This window comes from Rousettus aegyptiacus, unplaced genomic scaffold (assembly GCF_014176215.1).
Source record: "Rousettus aegyptiacus isolate mRouAeg1 unplaced genomic scaffold, mRouAeg1.p scaffold_m13_p_4, whole genome shotgun sequence".
NCBI lineage: Eukaryota > Metazoa > Chordata > Mammalia > Chiroptera > Pteropodidae > Rousettus > Rousettus aegyptiacus.
In genome coordinates this window covers 66,278,654-66,304,787 of record NW_023416307.1, presented here as the reverse complement: position 1 = coordinate 66,304,787, position 26,134 = coordinate 66,278,654, and the positions used below count along the sequence as shown (strand labels likewise).

The 26,134-nt window shown below is 34.4% G+C and overlaps 1 protein-coding gene across 9 annotated transcripts in view; it reads right to left on the bottom strand.

The window, feature by feature from the left end:
* The window catches only part of CBLB (Cbl proto-oncogene B), a 200,431-nt gene that overhangs the window by 119,511 nt on the left and 54,786 nt on the right, over positions 1–26,134 (bottom strand). The window contains exon 1 of one of the 9 annotated variants that reach the window (XM_016151506.2): positions 2,329–2,449. The exons of the other annotated variants lie outside the window; for them this stretch is intronic. Within the exon in view, the coding sequence (XP_016006992.2) occupies positions 2,329–2,342 (14 nt within the window). The 5' untranslated portion in view covers positions 2,343–2,449. Of the gene's footprint in view, positions 1–2,328; positions 2,450–26,134 lie in introns of those variants that run through there. 9 annotated transcript variants of the gene reach the window in all.

The following is a 26,134-nucleotide window of genomic DNA, read 5'->3' as shown; positions in this document are numbered from 1 at the left end:
ATTGTGACCAACACAAACTGCAACTGACTTTTGAAATTTGAGTTTATGGAAAAGTACAAAGTCACTTTAGAAAATCTGCAACAAATTTCTTTCTATAATTAGACAAAAGGGTTAATTTTCTACCAAACTTCCAACTGATATATACATAAGAAAAAAGAAAAATCAAGATGGCTATAATTAGGGTGAACCAACTGTTCCATATTTTCTGAATTGGTTGCTCTCCATCCCCTCGTTTCTTTGTTCTTTAATCGTATCCAAATGCTGTTCATTTTTATTTGTCAGATCTAAAGTCTGAAGCACAATGCCAGTGATTACCCATTTGGGATATTTGATCCACTGGCTGGCTATGTAGATACTAAACTTTAAAAGAGAAATAGTAACATTTTCTCTTTCTAATTTACAGTCCAGAAGCTCTAGTAATCACTAGGATCTATAACTAGTCACTGTTCAGTTATAAAATGCTAAAAATATAGTTCGATTTTCTTGTTTCTGCAAGTGAGTCACATTTTTGCATTCTAAGGCCATGAAAAGATAAATTTTGCCTTTAGTCTTTAAAAAAACTTAAATTCAAGTTGTTAAAAATACATCAATGCAAGAGTTTTGCAACCTTATTTTTCACATATAGACTATATATACTTATATTTATTTTATACCTAGTTTTTAAATTCACACTTATACCTTGCATATGTAAGTGATGATTTTGGAAACCCATTATTTAAAAGAGTGATTTACACTTGCTATCTATGACATGAAACTAAAAGAACTGGCTGCTAATTCTACTATCTGATGTCATTTAAGTTTATTATCACAGCAAATAGGTTTTGTTTTTTATATAATGGTGGGTTTCTTGTTTGTTTACTACATTTTGCTATACGTTGTGTGCTTTCTTTAACTCCCCATCCTACTCTGCACTTTTAAGATATTTTAAAAACAAAAACGAAAACAAAAACTCCAATTTTGAAAGTAAATTCCAAGAACAGTTATTTCTAAACATTTCGACATAGTGGGAAGAAAGGTAACAGCTGGAATGTTTTTTCCTTTTATGAATTTTTTCCATACTTGACTAATTTTCCCTAAGCATACTTGATTGCCTCTCATCATAAGACCAATAATAATTGCTTAATAAAGACTGGATGTTTACTAATTAAGAATATGTTTCTATCACTAAAACTCTCCTACCCCAAAACAATGAAAAAAATTGTCTAGAAAGACTTAATAATCTTAAAAATATAAATTTAATTTTACAAGGGATTTTGCAGTACTCTTTCACTTTTAATGTAAGAGATGCTTGATTTTCACTACTATTTCCTATTAACCATTAAAAAATGAAGCCCTTTTAAAAATTTTGTGTGAGATTTTGTAAGAACTAATTATGAAATAAAAGTATTTTGATATGCCAAGTAATCAAAAAGTTGCTTCTAGATTTCGACACTGGGTAAAGAAATAAAGATGTTAATGTTAGAGAAGCCTTGAAGATGAGGGAAGGTGGGAGGGAGGAGAAAAACATAAGGAAAAAGAGAAAGCTAGCTACATTAAAAAATAATAAAAATATGAGCAATTCCAAGAATATCACCTAAGAAGCAAAATACTCTTTTATCTTGATTCAATCACCTAACATTGTATTTCTCTGAAATGGTACAAATCAATTTCTCCAAAAGTCGAGTTACATTACTGCACAGAATGTGAGATTGAACTAGACTGAATTAGCATGACTCTTGAAATGATGAAGATTGACTATTCATGAATAGGTAGGTCTTTATAGCTTAAGGTGGCTACAGACAACATAAGTGGACTAGAGGGACACAAGGTTTAATGTAGGATGACACAATTCTAGCCTTAATAAATTTATCACATGGTATGGGACAAAAAAACATGAATAAGTTATTTCGATACAATATGGTGGGAGAAATGCAACAACCTGACATGAAGAATTGAATTTCAAAAATAAAAATAAGTTGACTTGATTAGTAGCCTCCGCTAATCGTGAAGCACACACAAAACAAAGAATGTGTTCTAATTAGATTGCATGTCGTGTTTGTATTTTGTCCACTCAAAAAACAGCTGTCATATATCAAGGGAGGATAAAAAGCTTTAAATGCTGAATTAATGAAAACCTTTAAATGACACTTTATATCTGCGAGGTACTGTTTGTGAGAATGTACTGCTTTGGGGAGAAGGAGAGATCTTTATTTTTTTATTTAAAAACTATTAATAATTCAATTCTCACATTTAAAAGCTAGAACATGTTCTCCTTAAGCTTTACAAGGTGAAACAAATTCAATATAAAAAGAAAAGCATAACATAAAGAATATAAACAGTGGCACTTACAATGAGATCCCCATCCAGTTAAAAAGTAATTTTCTTTCACTGTATTTCTTATGTGGTGCCCTCCAAGATAGGTTTATGAAGTTACTTCACACTATTTTTGACCTTGGAAACACTTCAGTTCCTAAGAATTTGAGGAGAGTAGGCTGATGTAAGCATTGTCTTGGGACTAGACTATTATTAAAACAGATCCTGAGAGTCTTAAATAAAACGAGATCTAACCCATTTCCCCTGTCTAAATGCTTTAAAGTTTTCAATACCTCCGAGATGAGTAGGAAGCACATTTTAAAAGTCCAAATACCAACAAAGGTTCAGAGTCTACTTCAAGTCAAAAGAGAAGTCAGGAGTGTCCACAGAAAGTGATCTAACCTGAGACAGGCAGGCAGTAGGACAATGTGTCAAGCTGCTCCATGTTATCTTGGAAAAATCAAACTGATTACTTAAAAAGGAATTTAGCAGACAATATTAGTCCAAAAACTACATTAAAAAAGATAACCAAGGAAGGCCTTTTTCCTTTGTTGCAGAATACATAATCCACTACTAACATGGCTAGGGAGGTGAAGCCCCAGATTGTGGCTGGGGAAGATGAGCCTTGGGCATCTTTTGATCTCTCCATTGCACACTCTTGAACAGGCAGCCTACAGAGGTCTATTAAGAGCAAAATAAGGATGCTACCCTCAGGGTAAATATAATTGCTTGCAAAAATAGTTCTAATTGGACAATCTGCAAATTTATAAATGCCTTAATCATAAATCAAACATTAATATGCCTATTATGTTCAAATGTAGTATCTTTGACAAGTTCCCAGGAGATATTGAAAAGATATTCTGCTTAATTTCTCAACTATATTAAAGAGTTTGGCCCTGAAGTTTTATAGTACTGGGTTTATATCCTTACTCTGCTAGTAGTTTTGAACAAGTTACTTCGCCTTTCTCTGAATCAGTTTCCTCATCTCTAAAAATTATAAACAAAAATGCCTATCTCAGTGAGTTGTTGCAAAAATTAAATAAGACCTATAGGTAAGAGCCTAATACATCTAATTGTAAAAATACTCATTAATTATTACTATTATACCTACCACTTCTGTTTAAAAGTATAAATATTTATCATAGCTGTTTCTTTGATCCATATACTACTACTGTCCATTACACTGATAGCCATCTTAATAAGGTAAAATCATCATCACCTTATTAAGATCATCAATATCTATGGCGGCCTTTCATAATTCCATAACAAACGATGGACAAGTATTTGATTCATCCATTCAGTCGTTTATTCCACAAATCTTGATTGTCTATTATATGCTAGGGTTGGTCTAGGCACTGATGATGTAAGACGAAGATGACACAGTCTTACTCTTAATTAAAGGGCTTAGAGATCTTCAAAGGTACAGAAAAATGTAGTAAGCATAAAGCTGAGATAGAACCAGGAGAGAGCGGGGATCAGGGAGAGACAAAGGAGTTTATGACGTCTGGGGTGATACAGTTCTGGCTAGAAAGTGGCCTGCGATGGGTAGGTAGAGTGAAGGTGAATTAGGCTAGGAATTACATGACTCCAAGGTTGGATGGGGCCATTCATGTGGATTTTAAAATTTCCTATGATTACGGCACCAGTTTGCATGAAGAAAAGGACTACAATAAACTTTCTCTCAATATATTCAATAAAGCTTCCCAAATAACTTTTTAAAATATCTATTATTTTAACTTTGTGGCAATGCCAAAGTAGGATTAATGACAACCCTTTGATGATTTCAACAGTTTTACATGGAAATGTACCATGAGAATCTACTAAAATATAATATGATCACTCATACTTTCATCTGGTTTAAAAGCTTAACAATATCTACTTCAATAAAGAAAACTCTTTTGTCTTTAATACTAGACGTTCTCTGATTAAGCCTAATCTGTAACAAGTATCCTTTTGTACAATAAATGTTAAAAATGTAGACCAGTCTATTAGTTAAAAGAGAAAAGAAAAAACCTACTCCTACATTCCTTTTTATATTTAAGATAAAAATATAATGAAAGTTCTGTGAACTAAGTGGAAAGTCATCGCTGGTATGAGATTCATATAGAAACAACCAGAAGATAGTAGAACTTTGTTTTCTTTGTTTTATTTTCATTGTTAGGCTCTTTTTAAAAAGAAAAGAAACATTAGAAGTTCAAACTGTATTCTTATGACCTGGGGTAATTTTATTTAAAAAAAAATTTAAGAGGGTCTCATCAACAACCAAAACAAACTTAACTTTGAAATGACATTATTTTAAAATCTGGATTAACTTTTTTCCTTTGTAATTTCCAGTACGCCACTGGAAATTATATATATATATATATATATATATATATATATATATATATATGTATATGTATATGTATATGTATATATATATATAGAGAGAGAGAGAGAGAGAGAGAGAAACAGAGAGACAGAGACATAGAGAGAGACAGAGACAGAGAGACAGAGACAGACACAGGAATCTGATTTAGTCAGTTAGTATTTACCTCTTCTGATGGGAAATTCTTAATGTTGTTACATGTCCTACTCCACTTATTTTTTTTTATCATATTTTATACTTTAAGAATGGTTTCTCTTAGGTTTTTACTCAATAGAGTACAGCTGAAAATTCTTCTAACATAATATTTTCAAGGATTTCTACCTTCCAGGGAACCAAGCTACCTTTCGCCAATTTTCATACCATTTCTCTGTGCTTCCCTCGAGCTATCTGAGTGATCTGTTTTTCATGATCCACACCCTGACGCAATCCATCTCTTCCCTCCTCTCTGATCCAACATTCCTTATATCTCAGTCTGTTTAACTTTAACCTGCATTCGTTTTATGTCAAAGGACTCCCATGGTACCTTTTCCATACCTCTTCTCAGAGGTACTCTCTCAAACTCTTAAATGCCACACCACTTCTGCCACTTCACGTTACCTGCCACAGCGCAAAGGTTTCTTTGAAGAGCATCATGGTTTTATTTTATAAACATATCACATTGCACTTCTATTAAAGCATAAGCCTTTGTTAGAGAAGAACAAGTCTTATTTTACCTATAATAGCTTCTTATATAATAGATATCCAACAAATGTTAAATTCAAGGACCATGGAAATATTTAAAGAACTATAAAGGATTTCTTAATTCCAAATCACTGCTAACAAACATATAGGCACAGTACATAAAAAAACAGCTCAAGGAAACTATATACACAGTAAGGCATTAACTTTCTAAACCTTGATAATAAAGGATTTTAACAAAACTAGTCTGAATAGAGAATTAAAAAGCCAGGATTGACTCTAAATTAGAAAAAATCTTCGTCCTGTGAGTTCTGAGATCTTTCTTTTCCTATCTTTTTATTTATTTTTTTGTGAATGGCAAAATATAATATGAGCATGCTAAAGGAAATTAATGCTGTATTCCCCATGAGTAGTTTCCAGAAACTGAAATAAATTGAACACATTTGTCATATTTCCCGAGGAAGTGTAACAGTTTCCCATCACACTGTCTGTTCCCTGACAATTACTTCCTCCTTGCGGCTCTGGGAATTTTTCTTATTAATACCTTTGTCCTACTTCAACCCTGCCCTCTTGGAGCAGAGCAGGTGAAAGACAAATGAATCACAGAAGGAAGAAAGAGATAGCTCATTTCTCTGGTGCTCATATTGGGTGTTACTGACAGAAGAAAATTCTTTCCCTGGGGTTAAAATTATCTTTACTCATATGGTTAGTCAAACATAAAAATAAAAACAAATGCAATTTTGCCAAGAAATTCTCATTTATTGTTAGTGTAATCCGACATGAATACCATCACATTTTACGTGTGTGTAAACCCACACACACCTTGAAATAAAAGTGTGAAATGAGAAAAGCAGGATAATAAATAGTATGCCAGTACAGTATCAGTTATATCAAAAAGCTAAACATCACATTATAAATAGAAAAAAAATATGGGTTATACACAAGAAGACAAATAACCTCTAAATAGCTCATAAAAAGTTTTTCCTCTTTTCTTTAAACTTTCCTGTTTTCACGAAGAAACAAAAATGTCATTGAAAAGCTATTACACTGATTTTCTCAGGCAAACTTACAATGTATCTGAAGGACAGTGAATACATTTCCAGACACCACCACGCATCATCCTCTGACAGGCCCCACTCATATCCAGGCAGGCTGCTTTAACTTTCAAGTAGAGAAGGCATCTCTGGTGCAGTCACCCCAAACCATTTACTTAACCATTAATTCCCATTTTCTGAAAAATATTAGCCCTTCCCCCATGGTACATTCACCAATGGCACATTTCCAAATCTGTCCCTAAAAGAATTACTCAATTATAATTTCACATTTTCAGAATATAAAGCAGGGAATACAAAGGTCAAACAGTCCAAGAACTGCTCAAATAAAATGAATAGTCTAAGTGGTAACTTTATCTCCTGCCTTTATAATAATCTCCTAAAAAATGCAATTCAAGTTGTATTATTTTTACAGGAAAGTCCCTAATAGTTATACAGACAAATTAGCATATTACATATATTTTTTTGTCATACACCATAGAAGAAATTTATAGTAATATATGATTAGTAATATATGATAAGAGGGCTCAATTACCCACACTTTCTCTTCAGCTTACCAGATATATATGTATATATGACACTGGTTCAAGAGAAAGGAGTAATTTCAAAATCTACAGCCCCATAGAAAAATGCCGTTTTTTTTTTTTTTTGGGGGGGGCGTTTGTTTTCCAAGGCTGTAAGACTATATTTGGACTTTTCTTTCTATACACACACACACGCACGTACACGTGTGTGTGTGTGTGTGTATGTGTGTGTAAAAGTTAGAGGCTTCATAGAAAAACATGGCTGTAATAATTTATCAGTTGTTAGCAGAAAATTTTCCTGGACCACTATAAAATTCTTAAACTTTCTAAATATAGCACAACAAATAGGTCTAAGATTTCCTTAAACTGGCAGAAGCTAAACTGGATATAACTTATTCTGTAGCTGAGTGGTAGTTATAAGACCTCCTGGATAACTGGTTTCTACATTTCCAACAATAAGCCTCATTAAAGAAATACTGGGGTATAATAGAGAAAAACAGGGCCCTGGTATCATAGGGTTCTAGACCCAACTCTACCTGTCCCATGATGTGAAAAAGAACTAAAAGATACTCTATCTTAAGTTTTTCCTCTGTAAAACAAGGTGACTGTGTACCAAGTTCTGAGGTCCCATAACATTCTACAGGGCTATCTTCAGTTCTATTCCAGCCAGTAGGAGGTGATTAGACAGCTCTGGCACTAAAAGCCCATATGCTTTAGGCAAAAATTCATTTCACAATCTGCAACTAGCACGTATGTATAGCATGCTATACAATATTTTCAACTTATAGACATTCCTCAATATGCTTCAGTCTGAGACTGTAGAAATCCTTCAGTATACAAAAATCTAACACAGATAATTGAAATTATAGTAAGTATAAAAACTCATTAGCATATCTGGAAGCCTTGTCATTTTGTTGTTTGATATTTTTTTTTCAACAAAGAAAAATCCTTGAATAACAGAACCACAAAACAAAACCACAGAGTAGCAGAAATTTTAAGAAATAATAAAAGGCAATTTAAAAGCTCTATGTTTCAGGTTAATGAATAGTAGATACTAGAATATTGAAACCCTATGAAAAATACAGACTACCAGAACAGAATATCCTCATCGGAAACTTACGGTTTAAAAATCGATTTCATTTATTTGTTCTTGGTAAGGAAATGTGGCTAACATATGTAGTAGGCATAGGATAATATCAGATCTAAGAATTTTAACTTTCATCTCAACCAAGATTTTAGAAATATCCAAATTTAGAGAGACGTGTTTACCACATGATAGCTGGTCAATGATATGAATCAAATCCCTTTACTATTTCAGTCTGATTACAAATGGAGTAATCCCCACATCAATAAAACTACCCTCAGATATTGGCTTTGGAGTACAAAGACAAATTTATCTAATCTGCGGACATACACCCTGAAGGCAACATATTACTATAATGAAAAGCCCCAGCTCTAGCATCAAACTTACCTAATAAGGGGCTTAAACCACTTAGTAACTGGGTAACACTAAATTTACCTCTCTAAATCTTAGTTTCCTCCTCTCTAAAGTATGAATTATAACAGTACTTATTTCAGAGGATTTACGCAGGTTTACAAATGCCAAAAATGTTTTGCCACTGTTCCCATCATGGAGTGGGGTCTATTTCCTCTTCCCTTGCACTGGGCTAGGGGGTACATTGCTTTGATCAAAAGAAGGTGGCAGAAATGATGCTGTGTAAATTCTGAGGCTAAATCTTATGACATCTGCAGTTTCTGCCTTTGTATCTTGGAAAACACCCTTGGAATTTAGCTGCCATGCTGTGAGGAAGCCCAAGAAGTCATGCAAGAAAGGTCCTACTGATCCCCAAGTGTAAGAGAGCAACAGATGCTAGGCATGTGAGCGAGGCCACTAGACAGTCCAGCTGAACCGGAACCCCAGCCAACAGCATATGAAGTAGAGGCTGCTCTCAACCAAGAGAAGTTTTTACAAGAAATCTGGACTATATTAATTGTAAAGCAGCCTAACTACAGTGAAGTCTCAAAACATATTTATTTATATAGCCAAACAATGAACTGAACTGTGAAAATATCATTAGGCTAAACCCACTGATTTATACTGACAACAATCTTAATTTCTACAAGTCTTAAGTGCTCAAAGGGAGAGAATCCCCTTAATATCACACGTATGTGAAATGTGAGCAGAAATCTGGAATGTTTATGGACTTCATGACAGTCTTTTAATTGAGCTGCCATTTAAATCACATGTCTTCTGAAGACAGTTTAACATAACTAGATTTGACATGTGTCTAGATAAGAAATCATCCTGGATTTTGGCTTGTCTAGTTCTATTCACTAGGGTCTCTGTTTAAAAGTCAAACACTATTCATAATCTCTTACTTATCAACACTGAAATATACACACTGACTTTTTTTAGTTCCCAGCTGTGCCTAAACCATCACTATAACAACCTTGAGAAGACATTTTAAAGTACTGCTGAAGAGATCCTTGTCCCTGTCTTCCCATGTAAATGTTTTTAAGTGAAATGGTTATGCAATAAATGTAATGCTATACCCATACTTGCAGGATTTAAGTTATAGACTAAGCACAAGAATCAATCATTATTCCTCTCCTGGAGATACCTATCATTTAAAACTTAACAGAATAAGAAAATCCAAATATTTAATTTAAAAAAGCCATTTTTAATATTCGGTTAAACATTAAAATAATGAGAGGATTGTATAATAACAGAAATTTTTTCCTACTAAATTATTTCCTGTTTAATAAAATATTTCTTAATGAATTAAATATTTTTAAAAAGCAACAAATAATCCACGAAGATGAGGCTGTAAAGCAGCACCAGTTGATCTTTTCATTTTCTGACATACTTTCATGATGCAGCTTGCTGCTTCTCTAAAAGTCTAGCTTGCTTGCACAAATATCAGTTATCCTTGTTTTTCAGAATGATTTTATATGCATAGAATTGTGATCTTACCTATATGGTATTCCAGTGACTTTAAATAAAACTTATTCACTCAACAAATATTTTTTGAGGCTCTGCTATGATCTGCCACCACACGGGACAATGGGGATAATAAGATGAAAACCACAAAGCCCTGCCTGCTGGGAGTTTATAATCTGAGTGGGTAATTACATATAAAAACATGATTCTAACACAGTGTAATTGTGTAACTGAGGTACATTCAACCATTCGACGTGCTTGTCTTCAGGAACACGAGCTAAAGAAAGTGCTCAACTCTGGACCTCCTAAAAAAGGTTGAGAGAGGAAGTGGAAAGGCAGACGACCATGCCAGATCAAAAGCAGCAGGCCTGTTAGATGAAGACATATGAGTGTAGATCAGTTGGGCAACATAACAGACTGCAGAGTCAGATTTGTATTCAGAGAAGAGGCTGATAGGGTAGCAAGACCACATTGCAGATAATAAACCACCTCCCTATGTAGCAGGCCTGCCCATTTTACCAGCACAGGCCCACCAATAACCCAGGCTGCTCAAGGATACAGAGGTCTACATAGCCAAACATGATTATACCGGGGAAGACTGCACCTAGGAGAGCTTGAAAAAGAAAAACCACTTTCAATAAAATGCATCACAAGGTATAATTTAATAACTAGGAATTCTTAGATCTTGATCCAAATTAAAAAGCTTTCATAGAAGTTTTCTCTATTGTTAAGATAATACCTGAATTTTCAGGTTTTCTTCACTATGCCCTTGATGGAATATAATCTAGATTTAACAAATTAAGAAAACAAGCAAAAGAAAGCAATGGCGCACCAAGAGGAATGCCACCAGAAGCCTATGTCTTAGAAGCAGATGTTCTACTTTGGCAGACTCTCAGCCCCTGGTTTATTACCATTTGAAACAGGCTAAGAGATCACACTGCTGATGCACATCTGAAAAGGTGTGTTTCTAATTCAAAATACCACAGTGATTCCCTCACTTCCAGAAATGATTCAACAGGTAAATATTTCACGTAGTAAAGAAATGTATCCTTCTTCCATGATCTAAAACAGAATACTCAATATGGCTAACCCCAAAATACCACATTATCAATAACTAAATACCACACCACCAGGTGACATTCGTGTACATAATTCTCTGGGTAGGAGACTGCCAAGCTCTCAAGAATAAAACCGATTTGATTCTACTAAAACCACTGCAATCTGCTCTTTAAAAATGGACTGTAGTTAAGCAATCCATTTTTCTATTAAGTTTTATGGAGCCTGACGTATTTCCTGTGTCAAAATCTGCTACAAAAATCTGTTTCTCAGACATCTGTTTGGTGTAACGCACATGTGAATATGGTACTGCGTGAGATGTCTGCAAATCGCAGTGTGTACCCTAGCATTTGGTTTCTGATCAGAAAGAATTTCCAGTATGTTAGTTGGTGGATTTAATTTGGATTTTGTTAATACCTATTATTTATTACTGTTCTTCCCATAACTCACCTACTTTATACACACACACACACACACACACATATATACACACACTACACAGAATAATGAAGTGCATCTTTTTCATTGTGAATAGCATTTTCATAGTTAAGTGTAAAGAAAAAAAAAGACTAAACATGAATAAGAATAAGTGATAATATTTATCTTGTGAGCCTTAGATTTCAATTTAGAATTCAAGATCTAGGGCAAAAACAAAAATAAATATCTAACAATAATGCTCAAAATATATCCATGGGCCAGCGGCATAAACACCACTTCATGGCTTGTTAAAAATTCAAAATCTCAGGCCCCAACCCAGAACTACTGAATCATAATCTGCACTTTAATGCGAATTAGATTTAGGTGATTCATATGCATGTTTAACAACGGAAAAGCACTGGTTTAGCAGGAACCTCAACAGATCTTTCATTTCACACTGTTCTACCTCTAGGTAAAACTACATATAAAGCAGCCCCAAGATTTAAGTACCTACTTAAAGATCCGTGAAAGATTCCACTCTGTTGTCCCAAACCACGCATCTTTCAGTCTCTCTCATGACCTCACCAATGTGCTGGGAGTCAGCTAATGTCATTACAGAGCTGGAACATCATTGTTTAAAGTGACTTAGCTTCTCTTTCAAGACAGACCTCAAAGGCAACTACTGATGGAGCTTTCATTTGTCAACCCTCTTGCTCAATAACCCTGAAGAATTTACCCCTAGTCCTTGATGGCCCAGTACTGGGACAGTCTGTACTTTTCATATTTGTAAATATCAGCACTGGATTGATGATAACCTCATCACCACACCCCAGTGCACCCCCACATTTCTATCCTGCAAGAAGAACTAATTTCTTCTGACTGTTCATACACTGCCAGAGGTCAGAGAGAGGGCTTGCTTCCTCCTCCTACTACAGGAAATAGAAGCTGACCACACACATTACTAGTTCAGTGCAAGTGTGGCTCACTTATGCCTAATTTGAAAAGGTCCAAATTAGTCTTCTTCAATACTCTCCCTCAATCACCATTATCCTTTGAAATTCCCAAATGCAAGCAATCCACCTACTATGTTTGGTTCTAACCCTAAGAATAGCAAAGGGGTTGGGGGTGTGGTGTAAGATCTGCCAACTAATCAAAAATATCATCTCCAAATGCTACAAAGGTGCTTTTTCCACCGAAAACTGATTTTTTCTCACTGCTACATATCTCCTCGTAACTTAATAATTAAAGAGCAATCAGGGCACCCAGCCTACCCACCAGCATAAATATCCTTGAAAATGTCAATCAAGCCAGGCTAACTAATTTTATCATGAGAACCTCTAATCAAAGAGAGAAAGACCTTAGCACAAACTGGTGGAGTGAGGAACGCACCACCTCAGGCTGTAACAAGGCTAGGTAGTGTCTAAGCTTGAAAGAAGCAGCTGCAGAATCTTAAGGGTGATGTTGCCCCACTCTGGCACCCGAGAAAAGGAAAGTGAAAGGCAGAAAGAGATTCTCTTGGCAGAGCATAGAAGCATGCCCAACACTTTGAGAGGCAGCTCAGAGTAATAAATCAAGGATAAAATTAACTAAGAGGCTCTGAAAAACTGTGATGCAGAGTAGTGAGCTTTTTAATATAAAAAGATTGATGGAGGAAGGTGTTTTATAAACCACTGGTTTCCAGATGCTTTTAAATAAAAGACCTTGAAATGTTTGACAAAAACAAAAACAGGTGAAACTTACAGAGGATTTTAAGAGGGCATTAATGCAAAAGCAGTCATCTATTTAGCATTAAATAATATTTTCACACAAGAACAAGAGGGACTTAATAATTTCAGGAGAAAAATGTATTATTTTAAATTGAATGTTTAACTTGATGAAAGACTCACTAAACTGCCTGCTATAACTTCCAGTGCCCAGACATGAGACAGGTCCCAGGAAGGCCTGTTAGGGGAAGTTCAGAGAATCATGAGTACAGAAGTTTCACCCTGTAGTACCATCACATACCTCTAATAACAGCTGGAGAACTGATCTAGGGACACACTATGAGCTTTGAAAAAGAAATGAAATCAAAAGTATCAAAGAAGTTTCTCATAAAAATTAATTAAATATGGCCTGCTAATGAAACTAGTTATTATTCACCTATGAAATAGTAGCTCATTTTTTCTCAACACTGGAACTGACTTACACAGATTATGCATGGAAAAGGCCCTGCGGAAAAAGAATGATTTTCAAAACATAGTTGGCCAACACTAAAAACTAAATACAATGGTTCCATTTAATACATTTAATTCAACTAAAGGTTTAACACAAAATACAAAGATTTGGGGGGGGGGGGGGAGCATAAAAGTCCAGGTTATCAAATTATTTATATAGTAAAATTTAATGCCATAAGTTAATTTCAAATATGCTGTTAAACTTCACAACCGTTAACCATTTAAAAAAAGAAAAATCATTATTTGACATCAGTCTTATGTAAACTGGCCTGTTACTAAAAGTCATGCCTGCTTACTGAAAAACCCAAACAAATTTCTGCATATCTCAATACTACTTAATTATTGTGAATATGATCAGACATTAACCTCACCAGGAACACACTACAGACTTTGAAAAAGAAATGAAATTAAAGTGTCAAAGAAGTTTCTCACAAAAATTAATTAAATGTGGCCTGCTAATAACTAGATAGTACCTATCACAAAAGCATATATAGGTAACATTCTTTTAGGAATTTCAAATTAATCACAGAAATATAGAGATGAAGTCACCTTAGAAATCATAATTATTTCGATCTTCTCATTTATAGAAGTGGAACCACAAACTCGAAAAGGTTGTGACAGGCCCATTGTCACAAACCAACCACACATACATTGTGCCTCCAATATAAACAGGCAATGCTTTCATTAAAATCTTAAAAAATACATACATATATTCTATTAACCCAGAATACATGCATACCCTATGACACAGCAATTTCACTCTTAGGAATACACGTCCAACTAAATGTATGTGTGCAGCAAAAGACACGTCCCAGAACCTTTGCAGCAACATTACTCAAAACTACACAAATATCCAACATAGCAGAATGGATAAATTGTGAGATAGTCACAAACTGGAATAAACACTAACAACATGAACAAACTGCAACAACATGCAGCAATTGGATGACAATGGCAATGCTGAGCAAAAGAAACAGACTCAAAGCGTATGTATATACCACATGACTTCGGTTGAGTAATATTTACATATTGAGATGAATATATGCCTATATTACCTATGAATGGTTATAATCATAAATATGTGGATAGTGTTTAGTGTGTGTGTGATATATATATGTATTCCTCCCATCCCCTTCTCTGGATCGAGAAGGAGAGACTTCCGCTCTTTTCTTCATATTCAGTCCTTGAAACACAAGCTTATGACCTCAAAAGACTGACCTTCCCACTAACTACTTTTCAGTCCAAGCTTACCGCATTAAAAATAAGACATCAGGCTCAAAAGGGAGTTGCTTATGCCAAGTTTCACATCAACAAACATATTCCAACTTAATTATAGTTTCAGATCCCCCAGAAATGGACTCTTAAACTAGTCAATGAGGAATCACCTGATCAGCACTGGTTATGAAATCTGCCTGGTAGGCCCCTGCCATCCCGTTATAGAAAAGTAGCCTTGCGATAACTTTTTTTTTTTGCCTAGTTTAACTTCTGTATTCCCACACCCTTCCAACTGTAAGTCTTTCCTTTTGTACAGCTCCTTCGAGCTGGTTTCTTTCTGTTGGATTGAATGCTACTAGAATCAAATTAATTTTTGCTCAAATAAAATCTTAAAAATTTTAATATGCCTCGGGTTATCTTTTCACCCCCCTAAACATAAAACTGCTGAAGTCCATGAATTGAGGCTAATATCAGAAGGAAAGCTGTTTCATCATTTTTTTCAACCTGCCCTTGTATATCATAAATACTATTTTTTTTTAATTCATTCTTCTTCCACTAAAATATCCAACCACCAACTTCACATAATAAATTCAGGATTTCAATAAAAATTCAGTTTTCCGATAAAATACTTTCAAATCAATGTACGTAAAATTAGGCCTCATTTAAGCCTGAAAGTTATAAATTCAGATAATGGAACAACTTGATTTTCTTGAGCATTAATTCCTCGTCCTCAGGCATTCCATAATTCCACACACTGAAACAGAAAGAATAATGGAAAGTGGAAGCCCTATTTTTTTCATTAATCTATTCAAGCTGGAGTAAGGCAGTTCCCACTGGTTACAGTCATTACAATGAGAAAAAACAAGAGGAGGGCTAATTACCCAGCTGCAGCTCAGGTGCAAGCTGAGGGGCAGATCCTGAACACCCCATCTTGGTCATTCCAAATCTTAAGGTGACACCCGTTACCAGAAGTAGGTACACATTTAGTTTTTGCAAGAGATAAGCTAACACAGAGAAATCTCAGAAAATTATTTTTAAAATTTTCTTTTTCAAAAATGCTACTTTAAATTTGTTATGTTGAACAGAAATGTAAAGCGCTAAAATGTTTTAAAAAGAGGAATTTTAAAAATACACAAATATCCTATAGCACCATTTGAATTCTGTCCATGTGAATTACTGATTCAAAAATTAAAATATTAAATAAAATATCATCAGTAGATGAAAAATTAAACATGTTTTTGTTTTTGATTTTTTTTGTTTGTTGTTTTTGTTTTTGTTTTTCTCTGAAACAAGACAGAAACACACGGGTTCGACAATAATTTCTTTGCTTCAAAGTTTCCCTAATGGATGATTAAATTTACCCCTACCCAGAGATTTGAAATGTTGGCATGTTAAAACTACTCATAGAAAAGGCGTTTGGCACAACTTTTAGGTGTGTCGCAAATCATTAATCAAAACAGCTGACCCTATAGACCAAAAGAAAAATAAAAATGGTATCAGAAATCAAACTGTTTCAGGGTAAGAGCAGGCTGAATGGGAATTCGAATCTTTCTCTACTCCACAATGTGCAGTCAGAAGCAGATGTCAGAGACTGAGCTTAGGGGTGGGGAAAGACACTTCCTCTTTTAAAACCCAAGAACTACACTTCCCCCATCTCTCTGCTTACTGCTTATTTTGAGTGACATGAATTTATGCAAACAGACAAGGTTTCAAGTGAAAAGTTGAAGCCTAGAAGTTAAAATCTCCTGTGAGTGAGGAAGTTAGGAATTTAGAGGCATTTATATTATTTTGTTTTGTTTGGGGATGGTAGAACATCACAAAGAAAACCAAAAGTTAAGTTAGACTACTCAAAAAAGCACCAAACAGTGGTAGCTGCTAAGCAGCAACAAAGGATCCACTTCTTTTCTAAAGAAATATCAATGCTTCTAAAAAGAAGAAATGGCGAAAGATAAAATAACACCTCAAAGGTGATAATTTGTTGCTAATCTATCAAGAACTAATAAACTATAGGCCTAGATGGAAAAATTAAAAGTACAAAAATGACGGATAGAAATGCAGAGAAGAACAGTGAAAGAACACGTAATAAATGATAAAAGTTCCTGCAACTGAGAAAATGAACAAAGAAAAACACCCAGAGAGAATTAACGGAATAAACCAATTAACGATCTAAAGAATAGGAAAAAACAGTTTAATGTAGAACTTATAAAAGAATACATTTAAGTATGGAAAAGCTACCTTTTGGAAGCATTTACATTTTTAACTACATATAATAAGCATAATTAGTACACATTTGTGAAATAGATGAGGCAACAGTTCCATCATGAAGTTTTAGAACCTCATACACACTAATCCCATATACAATTAAAATACTTGCATATAAGAAAAAAAAGGCATGTTAATATTTGATTCAAAAACAGCATTTGTGCTGTTATCTGAGTGGTAAGATTATGTATATGTGATTTTTATTTTATTGTCTTGTTTATATTCATATATTTCCAAATTTTCTAACATGAGCATGTACTTACCCTATAATCCAGACAAGAATATATATTTTTAAAGATTAAGTTTTGAGCTGTGAGGTGAACACGGCATGAAAGAATATTCTCCTAGCAACTAGTATTTTATTATATATACCTTAAATTGTTATCTACACCAATTAACCCTCCCCCATAAATACATATACCCAAGCTGGAATCAGGTGGCTTGAGACTATTGTTATGACTGATAAACCTTCTCTAAAGAAGGCCCCTAACAAGACTCCAAAATAAATATCCATATAATCATGTTTTTGAAAGAAAAAAAACGCTATGTTGAAACATCTTAAAAGTTTAACCTGCTATTTATTGTATCCATTTTTGTTACAGATCCACCTCCACACAAAAAAAATCCCCAAAGACTTTACTCCTGTAGAAGGCAGAAATAAAAGTTCTCCATGATAAAGACAATAAGAATCACAAAGGTAATTCTCTTTAAATTTCCTCTGTTTTCAAAGAATACTTATCTTGTACCTTTAGGCCATTAACAGTCTATTAAGAATAAATAAATTATAATCCACCAACAAATATTTATTGAATAAATTACAAAGCACCTACAAATTCCTCCCAAGCCCGTGTGCACTTACCTTTGCAATGTAATCACTCCCCCTATCGACAGGTGGGATCTCTGGCTCCACCTCTTTAATCAAGGCTTGCTCACGTGACTTACTTAGGCCAATTAGCCATTAGTAAATGCAACAGAAGCAGAGGCTACACAGCTCTTGTGCATTGGTAGGAACCACTATGCAATCATGTGTATTGCCCAGACTATACTCCTTGAGGATGAAATAGACACATTGAGAGAACTCCAACCATCCAGCTGAGACCCCAAACATACAAAGTGAGGCCATTTTAGGCAGTTCAGCCACAGCTGAGAAGCTCAGACCACAATAACCACCCAGCCAACCCAAAGAATCATGAGATATTATTGTTCTTTTAAGCCACTAGGTTCACTATGCGGCAAAAAGCAAACTGATTTAGATACCAAATGCTAAACACTGCGATAATATCTGTAAAGCACCCACCATAGTATCTGGCATCTATTATTACTTTATAAATGCAACCATCTTACCCTATATTCTAGGTCCTTCAGAGACTACAAAATGGTATGGTAATCCTCACCTTTGACAGTGAGCAACAGCAAATCTGGAGGCTCTCAAAACTAATGACTGAGTTCTACCTCTAGAGTTTCTGATTCAGTAACCGGGGTAGAGACTGAGAATTTGCCTTTTTGATTAATTTTTCAGGAATTGTCGCTGTTGCTGATTTTACTCGGGTGCAGAGCACATTTTGCAAAACGCCACCCTGAGTTTGCAGTCTACTTCATTTATTCAACAAACATTTCTTAAACACATTCTATATTCATGAAGATACTATGTTAAAGGCTACAGAAAAACAAGTATAATAAGTAAAGTAGGTACAGGTGTTATGAGGGCTGGAGGTACATCTAGAGAAAGACTTATTTGTGTATCTGGGGAAGTCATTCGATGTAGGCTCAAGGAAAATAACACCCTCTCTCTGCCCTAAGAGTACCAAATATACATTTATTCCCCAAATATATTTGACTACATAGTTAACCTATAATATTGTAACAATGTTTCCTTTTCTGACATTCTAAAAATTATACTTCAAAACCAATGATCTAACTTCTACCTTTTTTATTAATGTTATTGATGAAATATACTTTGTAATGTATATTGTAATTATAACTCCAACCATAAAGGCCTGCGCAACCTTCTGACCTATTTGTAAAAATAAGCATTTATAATTAATGCTACAGAAATAATGACATCTGGTTAACCTAGCCTAAGGCATTTCATTTGGGTTATTTTCTTTGCTGAATTTGCTTTCAGATAATGTGTGCAAGTTTTAGAATACATGAATGTGCCCATTTCTAGCTTCTATTTCTCTTATGTCATAACTGAGGTAATGATTAGCTCTTGGCTAGCTTTCACATTTGTAGTATTAAAGAAAATATTTGCCATTTTCTGGACTAAGCAGCCAAGGAACTTTATTTTGTGGGTACTTCTGACATGCCTGAACCTACGCTTTCATAAAAATATGAGATATTCTGGTAAATCACTCCATACAAGTCTGAAAATCAGATTTCTGGTTTTGTTCTATGGATCTTGGACAAGTCAATCACTTTGATTTAGGCCTCAGATTCTTCTTCTGAAAAAAAGAAGCTGGTGACCACTGGTTCTCAACTTTGCCTTTGTGTACAATTACCTATTTTATAAAATCTGCATGCATAGGCAATATCCTACAATTAAAACTTCTAAAGGTAGGGCTCTTACGGCAGAGTTGCTTAAGCTCCCAAGTGATTCCAATGTGCAGCTAATTTTGAAAACCATTGAGAAGAGGATCTCCAATGGGTCCCAAAGTGGGCTGCATATAAGAATCACCTGAGGAGCTCATAGAGCCTATCACTGCCAGGGGATAATCCAGCCCAAGTCAATCAGAGCCTCAGAGGGTATCAGGTCACTGGTGGTCCTTTTAGAGCTCTCCAGATAATTCTGATGGATTGCCATGATCGAGAATCACTGTCAAGCCTCACACATTTAATTTACAGAAAAGTTAACTTTAGAATTTTTTAAAAGGCAAACTCTTATTTGGTTTCAGTAGCTTTGTTAACAAAAACCTGAAATTACATACAGATTTCTAGGAAAACAAAATATACACAAAACCACTAACTCTAATCCAAAACTGTGAGCTACATAGTATTCCAGAGACATTTACTGATAATTCTAGAATAAATCCCTGGTATGATCAGACTTAGTGAAAAATTATAAATTATAGTATTTGGGAATAGGAAAAATAAGAACATGTGTAAAGACATATAACTTAGGTTTTAACAAACTACTGTACAAATCAAATTTAGTAAGTAAATATAAAAATAAATTGTGAAAGACAGTCAAATGCATATTTTATTTAAAAAAGAAAAAGAATGTTGACCCGTGTAGCTTATTCAACTACTTGAAGAAGAGAGGGGGAGAGAGAGAGAAAATGCTACATTGGCATATTAAAAAACAAAAAAAAACAACAACAACAAAAAAAGTTTTAGAACACTTCTTGAATGTTTGACTGAGTTTTCATGAAAAAATAATTGTAATCACTCATGACTTGAGCAGGTTGAAAGCTAGATTTCAGAGAGGATTCATCCTCTCTCTGGCACTAAAATATTGGCTTGTTAATAAAAATAATCTTTAAGGATCCCAGGAAAATGAAAATAAAAGCAGCATCAATCATTATTAACACATAAATGATCTATAATTTTATTAGCTTGCAAAACTCGGGTATAGGAGGCCAAAATGATATATAATCCCTATATTAAATACAGTACTTACAGAAGTGAGACAAGATAGTATTTTAATGAGAAATTATATATTTTTAATATTTCAATTTATTATAGACTAATTAAAATATGTTTAGCTACTTAGAAGATAATGAACTCAAAGGTTAAAATGAGTAATCTAACAAACAGCTTGTCAAATTAGTCCTTTAGCCTCTAAGTAAGCATTAAGTATTAAGACATGTCTAAACAACTGAAATTTCATTTTATAAAGAACTTTGTTGTGCTTAACCCCATCACTGAATTCATTAACATGAAATGGTCTCCTTCTTTCACTCCTTGTGGTGTAGCAAACAGCTAGGGGACTTCCCAAAACAGGCTGGGCCTTGCCCACTGCCCATCTTGAAGGTGCTTTTGCAATTTGTTTTTGTGCTACTGCTATTATTGTTTTGACATGAGTAGGATACAACTCTAAGCTAACCTATTGCTAACAACAACAAAAACATTGTTAAAACTCCTAAATGTAAGAATTAAAAATAGGATTTCTTCAAAAGCATGCTTCAGAAGGGGTAACAAGCTCAGGACTCCACTTCTGTGAGCAACCTGGAACAGAATCCTGAGAGATCCAGGGTTGTTTGGGGGCAGATGAGGCAGTTGCCTGGATTGAGGGAGTAGAAACGGATTTCTTCAAATACTTAAGGGAAAATATCCATATTTGAATCAGAAATAATAAAGAGTATTTACCAAAAATAATAAGCTGAATCATAACAATTTTCAAGAGAATCCTGTAAAGTAAGTCAATGTGACATAAATCTAAATACCTCAAGGAGAAACTCACACATCCACATATGCCCACATCATCCTGGATATCAGGTTCCCACCCTTCTTCATTATTTGGTCCCTGCCTCTAGCCTCATTCCTCACTGGGATCTTCACAAAACCACTAACTCTAATCTAAAACTGTGAGCTACGTAGTATTTCAGGGACATTTACTTATAATTTGCAATTACCTAAATAGGTGGTACTATTCCCTCCAGCTGAAACAGTTCCCAATTTGCTTCTTAGTCTCACTAATGCCTCCCTGGCCTTATGCAAAATTGTTCAAGTGCTTATGTACATCTTTTCTAGAAAAAAGAATCCACAGATCTCTCCTAGAATCTTAAAGGTGTCTGTGGGCCAACAGAGATGAGGAACCAGTGCTCTCCAGAAAGAACTTAAGTGAAAGTTCTATAATGCATGGGTGCCAAACACAAATCTAAGTCATAGATGCTCACACACTCTACCAATGCAGGTCCCACACAGCCTCCAAGAGACTCACAGCCAGGACCAAAAGCTGAAAAGAATGTTCCAATACTAAAAAGGTATATCCATAAAACTCATTCACTTATTCCTAGGTTTTGGAGGAAAGGTCAGAAGGGAAGAGAAAGATGTATAGTTGGCTCCATTGAGCATTTTATAGTTTTAGTGGACTCTACTATTAAATTAACTGCTTCCTAAAACATTTAGAAGACACTGAAATTTTAATTTAATAATGGAAAAAATGTAATGAAATTAGAGATATTAACATATGAAAAATATTTTCTTGGAATTTATATGTATATATAGATATTTTAATGTATTATTCTATTTCATCAGTTTAACTGCTTTATTTTAAGAGTAGGACTACTCTTTGGCATAGACACTAAAGCAGGTAACGGTATTGATGAAAATTAAATTAAGAGAAATCAGCGAAGTCTTCACACCAGCCAGTGTTAACAAGCACTCCATTATAAATAGCATTCATGCATAATCATTTCATGTACAAATTTTGCTTACTGAAAGATATTCACCAAGCAAGCAATTCCAGGTAAATTGCTAGTTGTGATTACTGTAATGTGTAATTTTTAGTTGTGATAATTACCCAAGAGATTTAGGATACACAATTTTTGAATAATTATGGAACCTCTATTTATTTCTTTAGTCTCAGTATTTGAAAAGACTGAATTTATGAGGCCTGAGATTTACTTCTCAAGCCCCCTCCTGAATTATCATTGCATGACAGTTTGTATAACTCCGATTTCCCACCGTAACTGCTATATGTTATTAAGTCCAGCTCCTTTCAAACTATCAAGGGTATGATAAAGACATTCGGTTTATTTCCTCAGGATTCTCGAATCTCAGTTAACAGGAGCCTACCTCAAAGCACTCTGTTCATGCCTTCCATCTTCCCCAACTTGAAAGTGAGAATGGGGCGGAGTGGAGTTGTGGTCAACTGTGCCCTCCTCAGCTGTGTCCTAGAATTCTTTCGATTGCTAGTTTTAATAATTTGTTCTAGTATTCTCATGGACTGGGGTGTAGGGAGATGGAAGCAGAGCATTCTTAGTGGTAAATCAAAATTAAATCATCTAAAAATTGATTACAATGACAAAGATAATAAAGGTGGGTATATAGTCTTTAAGATAATGGAATAACCTTAAATTTACTATGTCATACCTCTTGAATGGCTACATATTTTTTATTATACTTTTTCAGGGGTTAAATTATCCTCTCAAAAATGTACTGCTGGATCAAAAACACTTGAAACTAGGAACAGTTATTGGAACTACTAGGACATTCCATTATAGCAATAATGCTTTTTAAGGTAAAGCTGAGAGGAAGTTTCTTCTGTTCACCCAAGAGCCTGTGAATTTTTCTCTCATGCTACAACTTTATTGCATGAAATTAGCAGTCCTCATATAGCACTCTGATTGTAAAAAATATATTTTAGTATGTACAAATGATAGACAACTTAAAAAAAATATGGCTTCCTGAACCAGCATTGTCCTTTATGGGCAGTCACTAGGGACACCTGCTATTCAGCACTTTGAATGCAGTTAGTCGAAACTGAGATCTTCTATAAGTGTGAATACACACTGGATTTTCAAAACAGCATAAAAGAAAATGTAAAATATTAAGAATTTATTATATTGATTACATGTTGAAATGACATTTTAGCTAGTTTAGGTTAAAAAAATTATTAAAATTAATTTCATTTGCTTCTTTTTATGTTTTAATACAGCTCACGGATAATTTAAAATTACATGTGCCTTACACATTATATTTCTTTTGGGCATCACCATCTTTCAAGCTCATCCTCTCCCACCTTCTGTTATATCTACTGTTGTTTCTATTTTTCTTTTGTTTTTGTCTCCTCTTGAAGGATCCTTGAATCCCCTTAGACATTTCCCTACAGAACAGCTGTTGCTCTATAGTCTATCCTCACTCTATAGTGAGAGAGCATTACATCTCCATCTAATACCTGTCAGTACCAATATCTAAAAAAAGAAAAATAACCGTTATATTTATCAGCTCCCCTTCTCACCACACAGTAACTTTCACATCTACCATAGTAACTGTTCTTCAGAAGTCAGACTCTCACCATCACTCATCCAAAAGACATCCAAGGGCACCTACTGGGTTCCCTGCCTCCAATCTATCCCCTCTGATACAGTTCCATACTTTGCCCATGATTATCTTTCTAAAGCAGGTCAGATCACATCTTTCACCTCCTGAAATAAATGTCAACATTAGCCTAATTTTTATAAAGTCCATAGCAGTCATTCTCTCCAGCGTGAACTGACAATGCCAGCTGCATTTTTTCATTACATCTCTCCTTCAAACATCTGACCCAACTTCTTATACTTCTACATGGAATTCTCTGGAATGCCAGGTACATTTGGAACCCCCTATTTTTACTCATGCTATCACTTCAGACTGCAAGACCCTTCCCTCACACAGGTGTTTATCCAAATCCTACTCATCACATAGAGAAGCTATCTCCAGTCCTAGAAGCTGCAATTAATCACTCTACCCTCTGAAGGCCCACATCACTTTGCCAGTATCAGTAGTGCAACATTTATATTTTTTCTTCCATTGAATTATATTCATAGATCTGTCACCTCTGTTGTGGTTCTTTTTATAAGTGAACAAAAGAATTAAAGGAAGGGAGTGAGAAAAAAGAATAAAAGAGAAAAAGGATTCTTAAGGACAAGGAACGAGTCACATTAACTACTCTGTTTCCACAGTACCTGTTCTCATGATCTGCACATAGCAGGGACTGAGTAGGATGTTTGCCAAATGAAGAACGATGTGAATGAAATTTATTCTGGTTTTAAAAACTCAGGAATTCAAAGAGTTTGAATTCTCCCTTTAATGTAGCATTATGTACAGCATGTGTTGAGTTAATGAATTAATTCTGTTTACCCTCAACTAATAGAGTTTCCAGCCTTGTGCCTGGAAAGGTCTCAACAAACATAATCAATCTTTACCACACAAAGAAAATTTCAGGACATGAACACCGTCTTCCAAGTGAAGCTGCCTATATTCTCAAAATTCACCAAACTCCACAACAAAGCAAAAGTAGAACTTGTTATTTTATTTATATGGTCTAATGAACTGACTCATTAAAATGTCTCAAAAAAAGTAAAGATAGTTAAGTATGAGATCTTTATCTGTTATCAGCAAGCGGATATTCTTTTTTAAAGGTCACAAAGATATGATGAGCCTTAACCCCTCACACTAAGCTTTGCAAATAGCTGGCTGAAAAGCAACTCTAAGAAAACAGATATGCCACAGGAAGCAACACATGTTATACCAGGTTATTTTTAAGTTAAAAATTAATGGGTAGAAATTTCCAAAAAAGATTCAGTAAAAAGAAATCTGAACACTGCTAAAATATAGATCAATAATATAGAAACATTCAGAAATTAAATCTTAATTTACCAGAATTAAAGAACCTCAAATGAGAAGAATTGTGACTTTGGATTTGTGTATTCACTGTTGCTTCCAAAAATTAAAAACAAAAAAAACATTAAGGAACTCTTTCTCATTACAAACCCAAAAATGGAACCATATGATTGACTGAGCTACTGTTATTGAGATGTTCATAGACACAAATCAAGATTCTTTTTCACTTATTGTCAAACTATGGTAATGAGTTAATCTTCATTAACAAAAATATCAAACTAAATACATCAATCAGTATTTAGAAAAATTCATCACACATATATCTAATAAAATATCATTATAAAAAGGGAAACTAACTTTTCTAAGTAAATTTCTATTGATACTTCCAAATTTCACTGAAATAAATTTTAGCAGATAAATTTTACAGAAAAAATTAATCACTTACTTTCCTCAAGATTCTACTTTTCATCAAAAAAAAATATATGATGGGTAGAGATGTCAGTAATTCAATTATTGTACTAACTAGCCACATAATCTTGAAATGAATTCCAAGAATTTGGTATGTGTTCCATAAGCATTTTTAATAGTTCCATACATAGTTTATTTATGAAATAACATCACTATGTTCAGAGAAACACATACCGTTACAGGAAAACTTAGCTTCATTATATTTACATATGCACAAAGCATAATAAGAATTTACAACCAAAACAAAAAATAGTATTCGCTTCAAAGAAAAAAAAAAATCAACTGTAATCCTTCTCAAGATTATGCTGTTACTGCAAAGATTATTACTGCTTTTAAAGTAGAATCTAACATATCAATCACATAGCTGGAAAAGACTTTAG